The sequence below is a fragment of the Nycticebus coucang genome, chromosome 16 (assembly GCF_027406575.1).
Source record: "Nycticebus coucang isolate mNycCou1 chromosome 16, mNycCou1.pri, whole genome shotgun sequence".
NCBI lineage: Eukaryota > Metazoa > Chordata > Mammalia > Primates > Lorisidae > Nycticebus > Nycticebus coucang.
Window position 1 is genome coordinate 77,893,188 of NC_069795.1, and position 15,694 is coordinate 77,908,881.

The 15,694-nt window shown below is 44.7% G+C and overlaps 1 protein-coding gene across 3 annotated transcripts in view; it reads right to left on the reverse strand.

Moving 5' to 3' along the window:
* The window catches only part of BDH1 (3-hydroxybutyrate dehydrogenase 1), a 44,358-nt gene that overhangs the window by 18,357 nt on the left and 10,307 nt on the right, over positions 1–15,694 (reverse strand). For all 3 annotated transcript variants that reach the window (XM_053564870.1, XM_053564871.1, XM_053564868.1), the window contains 3 exons: positions 12,559–12,684; positions 2,170–2,242; positions 999–1,109 (listed from right to left, as the gene is read on the reverse strand). In XM_053564870.1, the coding sequence (XP_053420845.1) occupies positions 999–1,109; positions 2,170–2,242; positions 12,559–12,641 (267 nt within the window). In that variant the 5' untranslated portion in view covers positions 12,642–12,684. The remainder of the gene's footprint in view (positions 1–998; positions 1,110–2,169; positions 2,243–12,558; positions 12,685–15,694) is intronic.

The window sequence follows — 15,694 nt, forward strand, 5'->3', positions numbered from 1 at the left end:
TAGCAGAATTACTCATAATAACCAAAAACCCAAACATTTCAATCCACATATGCATCAAGTAGTGAAGGGATGTTTAAACGATGTAGTACATTTATGTAATACCATCCAGAAAAAAATAAGAAAAAAGAAATAGACTACTGATACATTCTACAACATAAATGAATCTCAGAAACATGGTGCTGAGTGAAAGAAGGCCAGCACAAAAGGCCGTGCATTGCGTGATTCCAGGGATGTGAACTAGCCGGGGAATCTAAATCGAATGGACAGAAATCAGTCGCTGGCTAGGGTTGGAGGGGGGAGTGGAGATTACCTGTAAAAGGTGAAGAGGGAGAGTCTAAGTGATGGAAATGTTCTAAAAGTAGATTGTGGTGATGGTCACCACAAACTCTGCATATTAGGGAAACTGTCCCCCCCTTAATCTTGCAGCCTCATCTCTCAGTGCCTCCCTCCACGTGCTCTGAACTCCACTTGATGTGTCCCAAGGACACTTGTGCTTTCAGGCCTACGCTCTGGCTGTTGTTTCTGTCTGGCAGGTCATTCCTGCAGTCTGCACCTACGACAGCATCATTTATTCTCCATGACCCAGAACAAATGCCACCTCCTCTGCCATGACAGAATCGATCCTCTTACACTCACGGAACATTCTTGCACATCCCTGACAATCCTCGTTGCTCTAATTCTTCTGTTGTGTCCACACACAGCTGTCCCCTCACCACAGGACAGTGAGCTCCTGTGGGGCAGGGATCAGGTCTTGTTCTTCCATAGCACAGAGCAAAATGTCAGGCACATCATTAGCATTTGGCAAATGAATGGATGGGTGGACACATGGACAATTGGACAAAGTTATGAAGAACAAGTGAGACTAAAGCCAGTAGAAAAGGGACAGGCTGCTTTAAGCAACAGATGAGCCAGTTGTTAGGGAAGCTATTTTTTAAAAAAACCACAAAACAGTGACTATGTGTAAAGGACAGTGGTGAAGAAGATGACCCATTACTTACCTTCATCAAGCAGCCAGCAAACACAAGGAAGCCTTTTGAATGTAGATGCTTGGCCAAGGAAAACCCAAATCCAGAGTCACAGCCTGTGACCAGGACAGCTTTGCTGCCAACCTGTTGTAGAAGGTCAGACCCTATGTTAGGAATCCAGGGTCCTGAGGCAGACTGACCCTCAGGCTTCTCACCCTCTGGGAAGTAACAGTTAATGCTTCTTGAGTGGCATAGGCCTGGCCCTCCCCACCTGGTTCTTGCCGTCTGGAGAACCATCATATAATGAGAAAGCCTGAATCAGAATGAAGGGACCAGATTTTAACTCACACCCTGCCAGAAACTAACAATGTTGCTTGGGGAAATCACTTCTGCTTTCGGGATCTCAGCTTCCTCCTCTGTAATCACCATTATCATCACTGTCATCATCATCTTTACCATCAAAGCTAGTGTTTATTAATTACCTACTATGTGCAAGGCACTTCACATAAACTATTCTTATTTAACATTCTCCATGTAGCAAGTATAATTATTATATCATATTACAAGTGGAGGAACAGAGGTATTATTCCAATGCCCAATGTGGTTAGTGAAAGAGCTGTAATTACATGCAGGGTGGAGATCTCAGAGTCTAAACCAGGGGTCCTCAAACTACGGCCTGTGGGCCACATGAGGCGGTATATTGTATTTGTTCCCATTTGTTTTTTTACTTCAAAATAAGATATGTGCAGTGTGCATAGGAATTGGTTCATAGTTTTTTTAACTATAGTCTGGGCTTCCAACGGTCTGAGAGACAGTGAACTGGCCCCCTGTTTAAAAAGTTTGAGGACCCCTGGTCTAAACTCTTGATGCCTAAGTTGCTGGGTGGGATGGGTTGATTGCCACCAACGCTGAGCCCCCTACCCCTGAGCTACCTTTAGAGGAGGGCTTGAGTGCTACCAGGACCCTCGGAGCCATTTACCCCTCCCTGAAAGTACCATCAGTGAGATCATACACTCTCATTCCTGCTTCCCCTAGACCCATAAGGGTCTGTGATCTCACTGATGGACTTTCCAAGAGCGGTAAGTGACTCTGAGTGTCCTGGAAGCACTCAAGCCCTCCTTTAAAGGTAGCTCAGGGGCAGGTGGCTCAGAGAGAAAGATTCTGACCATCTGACTGGTTCCCAGGTAGCTGGGCTTCTACTCACCGGGTCCACCTCCCCAGCATACGTCCGACGGCTCATTGGGATAAAGGAAGCAGAGCAAAACAACAGTGACTGTCTGTGAGAGAAAAGGAAGCCGTGAGCATGGGGCTGGGGTCCCATCTAGACCTTGTTCCTAGGGCAGAAGCAACTGGGAGAACCCTCAGCCACCCCCCAGACTAAACCAATTACTATCTCCCCACACCAGGCTCCTGGAAGCATCTTGCTGGTATAGCTAAGAAAGAGGCCTTCTTTTTCCCAGGGCTGCCAGGCTGATGGAAAGTGAGCTGGCGTTTCTCTGTTGATCTTTGCCACTGTATAGGAAGAGCCTTCCCGAGAATAAAGCCAATCAGAAGTTACTTTTGTTGGGAGGCTCTGTCAAAACTTGGTTGTCGTGCCCCACTCCAATAAAGTTCCACTTTCTGCTTTTCAAAGTGACATAGAGGTAACATTTCAGATTAATCCAAGTATGGATTAGCTTTTTGGCAATAAAGCTTTGATAAAGCCTTCTCCAATGCAGTGTCTTAACCCCAATAGTTTAAGCTCCAGTGTCTTAACTCTTTTCACTTAAACTTATTATTTTGCCAGTGTCAAAGCTCTTTTCACTTAAACTTATTATTTTGAAGTAATTGTAGATTCACAGAAAGATGCCAGGAACATTTTACCCAATTTCCTCTAATGATACGTAATAGCATCTTGCAAAACTATAGTTACAATATCACAACCAGGATATTGATATTGATACAGAAAAAATACAAAACATCTCCATCAGGGTGATCAAGGGGAGGATCATTCATGTTACCCTTTCATAGCTACACTGTAGGATAATATTTAGAAATAAACATATCCTACATCAAGCACACAAAGTGAATTCAGTGTAAGTTTAAAATGACTTGCTTTTCTTCCAGAGGCTTAAGGGACCTGGACCCCCCTGGGCTACACGCAGAGTTGGTTTCTCTGGAGTTATTCCATAAGCCATTTCTCTGAAGCTGTACACCCCGTGAAGCCTGAGATCAAAGGGCATGCCGCCCTTCCTCAGAGACACGGGCCAGAGGGACCCACTTCCTTCCCACCCCACACCCCTCTGTAACCACTAACCTATTCTCCATTCTCTACAATTCTTTGGGGACTGGGTTTTTCATTTAACATAATTCTCTGGAGATTCATTATTGTGTATCAATAGATTTTTCCTTTTTTTGCTAAGCAGAGTCCCATGGCATGGGTGTAACACAGTTTGTTTAACTATTTACTCACTGAAGGACATCTGGGTTATTTCCAGTTTGTGGATATTATGAATACAGCTGCTATAAACAATACTTTACATGTATTTCTTTTGTGCAAATGTTAAGTTTTTATTTCTATGAGTAAATGCCCAGGTATGTAACTGCTGGGTCAGATAGTAAATACATGTTTAGTTTCTTTTTTTTTTTTGTGGTTTTTGCCTGGGGCTGGGCCCGAACCCGCCACCTCCGACACATGGGGCTGGGCTGGCACCCTACTCCCTTGAGCCACAGGCGCTGCCCTGCATCTTTAGGTTTTTTGTTTGTTTGTTTTGTTTTGTTTGTGGTTTTTGGCGAGGGCTGGGTTTGAACTCACCACCTCCAGCATATGGGACCAGCACCCTACTCCTTTGAGCCACAGGCACTGCCCTGCATCTTTAGTTTTTTAAGAAATTGTTTATCAGAGTGGCTGTAGCATTCTCCATACCCAGCAGCAACGTATGAGTGACCCAGTTTCTCTATATCCTTGCCAGCATTTGGTGGTGTCACTATTTTCTATTCTAGCCATGCTAAAAACCGTATCGTGATATTTCATTGTGGTTTTAATTTGCATTTCTCTGATGGCTAATGATGTCAAACATCTTTCCATGTTTATTTGCCATCTGTTTTAGTCTGTTTGGGCTGCAAATGCCATAGATAAGGTAGCTTATAAACAAAAGAAATTTTTTTATTTCTTACAAGTCTGGAGGCTGGGAAGTTCAAGGTCAAAGAGCCAGCAGACTGTGTCTGGTGAGGGTCACTTCCTTCATAGACAGATGTTTTTCACCATAACTTCATATGGCAGAAGGGTAAGGAGGAGTCTCTCTTGGACCTGTTTTATAAGGGCACTAATACTGTTCCTGAGCTGCCTTCATGACCTAATCACCTCCCAAAGGCCCTAACTCCTAATACAAATACCCGAAGGATAGGATTTCAATATATGACTCTGAGGGGAACACAAATATTTACACCACAGCACCATCTGTATTTTCTTTGGCAAAATGTCTCTTTATGTCTTTTGTCCATATTCTTTTTTTTTTTTTGTAGAGACAGAGTCTCACTTTATGGCCCTCGGTAGAGTGCCATGGTGTCACACAGCTCACAGCAACCTCCAACGCCTGGGCTTAGGCGATTCTCTTGCCTCAGCCTCCAGAGTAGCTGGGACTACAGACACCTGCCACAACGCCCGGCTATTTTTTTTGTTGTTGCAATTTGGCTGGGGCGGAGTTTGAACCCGCCACCCTCGGTATATGGGGCCTGCACCCTACTCACTGAGCCACAGGCGCTGCCCCTTTTGTCCATATTCTAATTGGATTAATTGTTCTTTCACTATGGAATTTTGAGTGTTTTAGGAGCACTAGCTATTTCTTTGTTATGTGTGTGGTAATGCAAATCTTTTCTCCTAATTTGCAACTTGTCTTCTTAGCCTCATAACAGGGCCTATTATAGGGAAAAGTGTTTCATTTTGATCAAGGCTGGTTTATAGATTTTTCTTTTTATGGGTCATGCTTTGGGTGTCAAATCTCAGAACTCTTGTCTACCCCTAGATCCCAAAGATTTTCTTCTGTTTTTCTCTAAAAGTTTTATGTTTTACATTTTAAGTCTATGGCCAATTTTGATTTAATTTTTGTATAAGATCTGAGACTTTGGTCAAAGTTTGTTTTGTTGTTGCTACTGGTTTTTGGCTATAATTGTCTAATTGCTCTAACACCACTAGAAAATTTTATTTTTTTCCTCCATTGAATCGCTTTTGCACTTGTCAAAAATCAACTGGATGCTTTTGTGTGGGCCTATGTCTGAATTCTCCATTCTGTTGCACTGATTTGTGTGTTCCTATTTTTCTTTTCCAAAATTGTTTCAGGTATTCTATTTCCTTTGCCTTTCCATATAAATTTTAGAATAATCTTGTCTTTACAAAAAATCTGATTGCGATTTTGATAGAACTTGTATATGAATTTGGGGGGAATTAACTTCTTTCCTTTGTCGAGTCTTCTAATCCCTGAGTACAATATAGGTCTCCATTTATATAGATCTTTGATCTCTTTCATCAGTGGTTTGTAGTTTTCAGCATACAAACCTTATCCATGCTTTGTTGTATTTACACCTAAGATTATTTTTCTTGAGCAACTATAAATGGCATTATTTATTATTTTGATATCCACATGTTAATTGCTAATATATACAAATACAATTGATGGGCGGTGCCTGTGGCTCAAGGAGTAGGGCCCTGCCCCCATAAGCCGGAGGTGGTGGGTTCAAACCCAGCCCCAGACAAAAAAAGAAATACAATTGATTTTTGTGCGCTATCTTATATCCTGTGACCTGGCTAAACTTATTTATGAGTTTGGGGGGCTTTTTGTGAATTCTTTGAAATTTTGTTTGTAGACAATCATATAATCTGCAAACAAAAAAATCTATTTTTTCTTTTCTGATCTATATGAATTTTATTTCCCTTTTTTTTTCCTTATTGCCCTGGCTAGTATTTATATCACTGTATTGCATAGGTGATGAGAGCAAAGATCCTTTCCTCATCTCAGGGGCAAAGCGTTCAGTCTCTCACCATTAAGTAGATGTTAGCTGTAGGTTTACTGTTTTATACCTACACCTACTTCCTTCCCACCCTTATCAGGTTCAGAAAGTTCCCTCCTATGTTCATTTTCCTAAGATTTTTTTTTTTTGTCATAAACGAGTGCTAAATTTTGCTTTTTCTGCATTGATAGATAGGATAATATGATTTTTTTTGGATTACATTGATTTTCAGATCGTGAACCACTCTTGGATCCCTGAAACAAACCCACTTATTCTGTCTTACTAGGCTCATCCTCTGGCTAGAGAGAGCAGACTTTTGTTGGGGCCTTTTGTGTCTGAGTTTATGGGCATCCCTGCCAGCTTCTTTGGCTCCACATCTGGGATATATGAAGCAAAAAGAAAACTTCGAGAACTCATTATCATGTCATTTCTTGGGTCCTGAAGGCCCTATGTGGCCTTCTTCCTCCTCTCTACCTTTTAGAGTCTTTTTATGCTTGTTTTATATAAAACTCAGTATTATTAGTTGTACTAAACAGTACAAATTAAAAAAAAAAAGCACATCCACTCTATTTTCCCAGAAGCAGAAGTCCTATTAGTTTTTAAATAAATATCAAACCTGTAATGGAGGAGGTAGGGTAAGTGAGAAACTGGTAATAGGGGAAAAGAGGTGGCAGATAGACATACTTTTTCTGTGAACCATTTCGTGCCATTTGAATTTTATACCATGTGAACATACTGTTTTAAAAAAAATTCATTGAAGTTTGATATTTCACATTCTTCAAGAATGTGGGGTTCACTAGACAGAAATAGGATCCACTAAGGAAATCTTCCAGGGTAACCCCCTGCCCTTGTGATGTACCACAGAAAAGTATCTGTGCGTATTAAGTCCTTGTGCACTGATGATCTCAAGTGAGCAGGATGCTTAGTGTATTCAAAGACAGTGAAATGACTTTAACCAAAGACAGTCACTGTTTTCCCACGATCCCCAGTGTTGTTCTGCACAAAGAACAAGAAGGTGTCCCTGATGGAACTAGACTATTTCTGCTTCCCTCCTTAAGGGCCACCCCCTTAGTATTAACCTGATATTTTTTTAAGGAACTAAAAGCTTTCAGCAAAAGAAAGAGCTTATTTCAGACTGACTTGCTTTCAGACTTCCTCTAACACACCTCCCCATTCGCAAATATATCCTGACTGACTCCGGGCTTTTAATGCCAGGCTCTGACACTCATATCCATCTGTCAATGACACATTTCTACTTTTACAGAGAGCACAAGGCCCCATCCTGCCACACCTAATCCCCGAGAAGCAGAATCCTGACACGGTGGGTGAGGCAGGGCTATGAATCCCCCTGGGCAGCTCGGGCTGGCATGGGAGTGCCCTCCTGGCACTGCCTGTCTGCTCAGCCTTTCCCTCCTGGCCACTGCTGGGATTGCTTTATCCTGCTCCAGTTTCTATCTGTGGAGTTCCTACGGTTCCTGGGGAATCTCTGTCTTGGGGCTGCTTCTCAGTTTGTGGGGGCCTTGGCCCTGAGAAGGTATTAGCACCTTGAAACTCAAACTTTAATTAAGAAGCACCTGCAGAGCTTGTTACAAGGCAGACTCCCAGGTTCCTCCCATTGACATTCTGATTCAGTGGGAAAGGTTTTGCCAGAAGTCTTCATGTTTAATTCACCCCAGATCAGGAGCAATTGTTCTCAGGTGCTCCTTCCTGACCATTTGGAAATGTAATCATGGTTCTGTGGTTATGGTATTAAAACATGTTCTTATTGTTTAGAGCAGTGATTTTTCGACTGGTGTGCCGCAGCACACTGGTATACTGTGAGACAATCTTAGGTGTGCCACAAAAATTTTTAAAGATCATTCATTAAATTACTTTCAAAAGAAGCTCAAAGCACAGTAAGTATATTATTTTTACTACTTTTTTTGATCAACATAATTTAAGTGTGCTGAGGAAGTTTAACAATAGGTTCAAGTGTGCTGGGAGATAAAAAATGTTGAAAAACACTGGTTTTGAGAAAGATACTAAAATATTTGTAAATAAAAAATTATATCTAGGAATTCACTCAAAATAACCCAGTAAGGGGAGGGGTGGGGAGATAGACGAAACAAGCTTGTCCATGTGCTGATAATTATAGAGGCCAGGGTGTAGGGTACATCAGGGATCACTATACCACTTTCTACTTTTGAAGATATTTGAGATTCTCCATAAAAGGATTAAAAAAAAAAAAAAACCACAGGGAAGCTTTTAAAACTATTTCCTCACCTGGCCTTGCCTCTGAACACTTAAATCAGAACCTCCAGGCATAAAGCACAGGGTTATTGCACCCCCTACTCCCCACCAAAAATGACTGTAACCAGCAACCAAAGTTCAAATCCACTGGGGAGGAGGAAAGGGAAAGACTTTCCCCACAAGGGGTTTCCTTTTTTGAGCCTCTTTACTGCCAAATCCCTAAAATCTCTGTAAACAAAGTCAGCTCTAGGCCACAGCCCAGCTGTGGTAGACACTGCTTTTTGCTTGCTAATATCCATTCTTCTCTTCTATCTCACTAACAAAATCTGAACTTTGTCTGAGGGTAGCAACATGCCCAACCCTTTCCAGACTACTGCCCAGAGTGGTCATGTGACCCACCTCTGGCCAATAAGGTGCAAGCAGAAGCCACGATCATTGCTGGGACAGTCTTGCTTTCCTGGTGCAGGTGCGGCCCCTCCCTTCCTCCATGTTGCTTTGCTTCTTTCTGCCTGCAGTGAGGGTGGAGGCTCTCATGTTACATGACATGAGAGCCACCCTCAGGATGACAGAGAGAAAGAACTAGGAGTCCCTTGAAGCCACACAGCCCCAGACTTCCAGGGGGTTCTGCTACTCTTAGAGTGAGGCAATATTAACTGATACACTGGCCTACCAGCGCTAAGAGTGGCCCTATGGGGTTAGGCACAAGCTCCATCACATAAAATAGTGTGTATTTCCCTGGACAGTCCCCTCTGGCCAGAAGGATCCTGCAGTGACAGCAAGCAGCTGGTCAGCCAAGTTATACCAATAGCTAGGTCATTGTCATTGTCACGGGTGGTATGTGTTAAACTCAAGCCAGTCATTACACTTTCTGAACAATAGATTCACAGGTGTGACTGCCAGATTTGGAGGAGAGCTTCCTGATTTGTGCCCTAACCCAGAAGCAGAATCAGATGGGGCAGGAGAGGTACAATCTAGCACTTACTCAAGGGCCTGTAGGAAAACCTGCCAGTCCTCAGGGTCCTGGCATCCAGGAACTTGCTGGGCCACGTTTGAGAACCTCCCCTGCTGGCTCGGGCATTCATTTTGGCTTCCTCCATATCTTACCGGTCTTCTTTCTATCCCTTGTATTGCTCCCAGCACAAATCAGCAACAATAACTAGTAACCCAGATTACTGCCTAGAGGATCCATGAGTTGATTTGACAGGCTTAATCTAAAAAGATGAGATTCAGGAGGGCCAAATATCAGTGGCACAAGTGCAGCTTGGCTTTACAGCAGCACCACTGAAAAAAATTTAGTCTGGTTGACCATGAAGCACAAGCGTGGTGTGGCTACCAAAAGAAGCTATGTGAGCTGAGACCCAACAGGAAAGAAACTAGGATAAGGGAGGCAAGAGCCTTTCCCTACTCTGCCCGGGTCAAGATGCACCTGAAGTATCATGTATCACACCTGGGCTGGCAGAGCTGAGCACCTATGTGCGTGACTAAGATCCAGGAGGTAGAGTTCTGGGTGGGGAATGCGTCAGTAAACCACCAGCCTCAGGGGTAGCCACAGCCTCTGGCAAAGTTGGAAATCCAAACTCTGAGGGCCATCTAGAACCATCTACAACCAGCACAGAGGGTTGTCAAGTGTTGGGGCAAGGGCTAGGGCCACATTGGGCCACTCCTGAAGAGGTTTTCATCTGGACAGAGGCATGTAAACAACAGTAGATGATTTGCTCAGGGCACCACATCTTAAGGAGCACAGGCTAAATGAAGATCAGTCCAGAGAAAGACTTAGATGCCAAGTGGGAAAACCGTGGGAGATAAGCAATGAAAAAACATGCAGATTGTCTAGGCGCAGTGGCTCACGTCTTTAATCCTACCACTCTGGGAGGCTAAGGTGGGTGGATTGCTTGAGCTTGGGAGTTCGAGACCAGCCTGACCAAGAGTGAGATCCCATCACTACTGAAATAGAAAAACTAGTCAGACGTTGTGGCGGGTGCCTGTAGCCCCAGTTACTTGGGAGGCTGAGATGAGAGGATCACTGAAGCCTAAGAGTTTGAGGTTGTTGTGAGCTGTGACATCATGGCACTCTACCCAGAGCAACAGAGATACTGTCTCGGAGGGGAGGGGAGAACATGCAGATGGAGAAAGAGAAGGCAGGTGGATGGGTATTGGGGTGGCATGGTGTCCCTGGAGAGAAAAGATGAACTTGTTTGGTATGAGGACAAAAGCAGACCCAAGAACAAGAAGTGGGATTTACAGGAGAAAAGATTTTTGTTAACTGTGAAGAACTGTACAACAGAGCAGTCCAAAGACAGGAGGCCTGCTATGAAGTGCAGACCTCCCCATCACTGGGCGTATAAGGCTACTTGTTAAGGATGCTAATTGGCAGAATTCACAAGTGTAGAGTGCATTTTGAGACCCTTTGCAACTGAGATTCACGTCAAATGATGGAGCCCAAGTTTTCCCCTACCACCAAGACCCTTTGTCCGATCCTAGGCATAGTGATCAAACACCATGCCAGGCTCCTTCTGCACCTGCGTCCCCCTCTATTCTCCTGAAGCCCTCACCCTAAGGACACTTAATGCACACTGACTCAGCTCTGCCCTGACCACTCTGTCCTCCACGTCCTTCAGTGTAACCAAGGCTTCTCAGTCCATCCAGAAGATTCAGAATTCCCTGGGATAGCCTTCTTTCCTCTCAAGGAAAGAAAGTTTCACTTCCTTTTAATTTAAGGACAAAACTTTTGTAAGTATTTTAACTTTCTTTGGGATTATTTTCTCTTTTATAAAAAATAATCTCCAGAAATCTCTAAAAGCCACATTTGAGACAGATTTTGCTACTTTTATAAATCACTCACTGGAAAAATAAAATACAGAAAATCACCTTTCTGGTTTTTTTTTTGTTTGTTTTTTAGAGACAGAGCTTCACTTTATCGCCCTCGGTAGAGTGCTGTGGTGTCACAGCTCACAGCAACCTCCAACTCCTGGGCTTAGGTGATTCTCTTGCCTCAGCCTCCAGAGAGGCTAGGACCACAGACGCCCGCCACAATGCCTGGCTATTTTCTTTTCTTTTTTTTCCCCCCAGTTTTTGGCCCGGGCTGGATTTGAACCCACCACCTTCAGCATATGGGGCCAGTGCCCTACTCCTTTGAGCCACAGGCGCTGTCCATGCCTGGCTATTTTTTGTTGTAGTTTGGCCAGGGAGCCCTTCAACAGAGCTAGGTTCCATTCCTTCTTGGATAGCAACGCCTCCTGCCACCTTGGAGAACTTGGTCTTTCTAAACTCTTCTTACATGGGGTCCTCTGATAGTTGAAGCCCCATCTCCAAGCCACACCTCTGCATCCCTTGGAAATGCACTTAAGCAAATGCTGCTAAAGCTTAAATGCATGTTCTTCTCAACATATTTACTTTCATAGAAAATATCATTTTTTTCAATTTGACCTAACATTTCAATTCTACTCCCCTCAAATATAACAAAGAAAAAGGCATTTCTTTATGTTTTCCTTCCTCGGGCTGCAAAAGAGTAAAATGTGGCAGCAGAACCCACTGAATACCCTGGGAAAAGGCAATTCCAGAAGTTCTCAAAGAAGAGCTATTTAATCTGTACTCAGTGGTTCCTTTAATCACACAGAGTTCAGTGAGGTCTCAGTATATTTCAGTTAACTGTTTTCACGTGTAAAATTTGCAAAGCACAGTTATCCAGGCAACCACAGTAATGAGACTCATGAGCAAGAGGAGCGTGATGAACCTCCCTGTGCATGAAGTGCTGGGCAGGGCACCACCTCACTGCTTCTTGCTAAGCTCATACCCTTGAGGAAACAGCACACAAACCCAAATGGAGAGACATTCTGCAAATAATCAGCCAGTACTCTTCCACAGTGTCAAGGTCATGCACAAAAAAAAAGAGGAACTATCCCCAAAAGGAAGCGACTAAGGACACATGACAAGTAAATCCCACATTCTGGATTCTGGATTATACCTTGGACCAAAAAAAAAAAAAGCCCATCTGTGGGTCATTTGGCAACATTTGAATAATGTCGGTAGATTAGTTAACAGTGTTATGTATCAATGGTAATTTCCTGATTTTGATCATTGCACTAGGGTTTTGTAAGATGTCAACATTTGGGGATGTTAGGTGAATGGGATCTGGAACTCTTGGTGCTATTTTTGCAACTTTTATACAAGTCTAAAGTGATTTCAAAACAAAAAGATTTTTTAAAAGCCCTTATGAAAGAGATTGTTCTTTGCCCCATGAGTCCTGGGAAGGTCTGTCTTCCTAGGACATCTTTGGCTTCCCTTTGCTGGGAGACACGTGCTGAGACACAGCTCATCGCCCCCTGCATCACCCCCGTGTGAACAGCTCTGCTTGCCCATCTTCACCCTTGTTGCTTACCTTGTGCCATTTGCTCTATCACAGACACTTAGGGTTTTTCCTGGGAGCTGTGACAGGGGTCTGGAGAGGCGGATGGCCAGCATTGTGGTAACAAGAGATACAATGGCCCACTTCCTCCTGCTGGTTCTGAAACACAAATGCATCCTCAGCATTACCTTGTGGCCTTCAAGGGATTGGGTTAGAGTGGCCATGTTTCTTTCAGGTCCAGTCCTGGTGCCTTATAGTCCCCTCCTATACCTCTGTCTCAAGCTGCAGCACCATATGTGATAGGCAGAATCAGGAGCCAGGATGTCTGGAAACTTGCGTTGTGCCCAGGCCACCAATGCACTGGGCAACCCTGGACCCGTCATCACCCACTTGTAACATGAAGAGGTTGGTCCAGGGCAGTGACCCTCTAACCTGGCACCTACCAGGAGACTTGGGGACCTAACCCCTTGGGGACTCAGACCCAGTGCATCCTGCCCCTTGTCCATGTTTCCCATACCTACAAAAACATACACCTGTGGTGACCCAGGCCCCAGCCTTCACTACTGATGTGCTCACATGCCTCTGCAGGCAGCTCCTCCAGCCCCATGCCACATTCCACGTCTCCCACCTCTCCACCTCTCTCCCCCTGCCCTGACACGGGGGCTCTGTCTCTGAGGCTGAATTTATCAGTAACTCATTACAGCATGGAGTCCAGAGCTACAAAATGAGAGACATAGTCAAAATTAAAACACACACAATCTCAGCTCGGCACCTGTGGCTCAAGTGTCTAAGGCACCAGCCACATAGACCTGAGCTGGCGGGTTCGAGTCCAGCCCAGGCCCACCAAACAACAATGACGGCTGCAACCAAAAACACACACAATCTCCTCATTCGAGGTTAAATCAACCTATTGCAACATGCCCATGTTTTTGGTTTTGTCACCTTATGTTTACTTAGCACTGTGACTAGCCATGATTATTGACTATCAATCACCGGGTACATTAGCCACCTCCTGCTCTGGTTAACATTGGCTGTTCTGGGCCTAATGGAAAGGAGTGGGGGCTGGGAGGGACTCAAGTGAGGCAAGGAGAGGCTGGGGGAGCTGTTGTTCTTCCAGGTAACTGGGTTCTGGCTTCTCCCTGCCCTCTAGGGTGTAGTTTGTCACATTGTTCTCTGGTTTTATGAGGTGCTGGCTGAGAGGTGGCTCTCCCCTGCCTGTTTGCTGCTACCCCAAACCTGACTGATCCCAGCCTCTAGGCCAATAGGTTAGCAGTAGGCTTCTTAACCAGCCAACCATGTAACTTGCACTGCAGGAGGCAGGTGGAGTGTTTAATCTATCTAATCTCCAGGAAAGGAAAGCAGGCTGGGGGCCTTTGGCTTGCATCAACTTTGTGCTTTTGCCCCCATGCACCACACTCCATCCTGAGCACTGCAGCCAGTGCTGGAATCTTTATAACACCAGCTTATGTAGTTCTCTGCTTAAAGCCTCCTCTCTGTGCCTGCTAGGGCTGGCCCCCACCTCTCTTTCCAGCCTTCCTGGGCCACCCTCACTTTGCTCATGGCACCAAGGCTGACCTTCTGAAAGCTCCTTGTGTATTCCAAGCTATCTACTGCCTCGGCACCCTGGCCGCAGCCTGGATGCTGAGTCCTTTGACCCTTCCAGTGTCAAAGTCTCTGACCCATTACAGAAGCAGCACCCATGCAGAACGCAGATGTTGCTCTCTCTGAGATGACTCCCGTGGCACCTCTCAATCCAAAATTAGCTTGTTTGTTTCCATTACCTTCCCCTACTAGATCATAGGCCCAGTGAGGCCAGGAGCCTCAACTATCTCAATCATCATGAAATCCTCAATGCCTAGGACAAGGAGGCACTTAGGAGGGGAAAAGTGGCCAAAAGGGAAGTTTCATGTTTCCATGGCAAGTGCCTTGCAGGCAGCAGCAGAAGCAAGCCCGGACGGGCCCTTCATGGAAGGCACAGGTTCTTGTTAGCTCCGACTTTTTAACTGGGTGCCCTCGGCCCTACCCAATACTGACCAGCTGGCAGAGAACACAATCTCTATCTCATCCTGCCAGGACTGTATTCTGAGGCCACCACCACAGGGTGATTTCAAATTGTCTCTAATTAAACTCTAGTCCCTCCCTTTGGCTCAATGCTTGTGGCAGAAAATGGCTTAATCTCCAAATAGAAGGCTGCTTTGAATTTTGTTTTCCTTCAAGTCAGCAATACCTAAAAGTACTGGAGTCAAAGTAGTTTAAAGTGCGTAAAAACTTTGTCCCTTGAACAACACACTATTCACTGTGTAGACTCCTATATGTAGAATTATGGAAATTTAGAGTTCTTTTTCTTCTAAGTTTCTGAAAATTCGCTGTAGGCACTGGGACTCCCAAGGACTCTTTGTTTGCCTTTGTCTTGTGCTGAGCTTTATTCTCTGTCAACGTGAAGTTCTCAAACACAAAACGCTACTCATTTGCCTTTTGGTGTGGGACAGAAGTGTTTGTGTGAGGTGGGAGCTGCAAGGAGAAAGCAGAGGACCCAGGATGGGAGAAAGTCTCCTTAGCCTTGAAATGCAAGTACTGTCTCAGAGTGACTGGGCACAAGGGTTTTGATTCCCAGGAACTCCAAGACACTGTCACAAAATAAATCAATCTGTAATTTCACATGTCAATCTGTAATCTCAGACAAATTTTTCTAATGCTAGGAACATGTGGGCCTCCTCTCAAGGCCACCCCCTCTCCATTGTCAATGCGTAACTCATGATAACCCATGAAACTCCCCCCATATATAACCCGTGAAACCTCCCCATGCATAACCCTTGAAATTCTCCCCCGCCCCTAAAAAATAACAAATAAAAATGTGCATGCATCTTTGTCCCAATGCTGGGCTCACCGTGTTGCATTCTGCATGACTACCTTGCAGAAGACATAGCTGACTGCTTTCCTGGTGGGTAGCAGCAGGATCTACCCTAAAAGAGGCAGACATTCCTAGTACTGACATTCTCAGATGAGGCAGGGCATCCACAGGAAGCAGGAACAAGGAGGCAGGCCTTAGGAAAGAGGACTCCTGTGTTTCTGGACATAAAATCTAGATGTGCCATCGGCATACCAAATGGGGGTGGGGGGGGAGAGATCCTGTTCCACAGAGGAGGGCAAGCTAGGTTTAGGCAGGGAC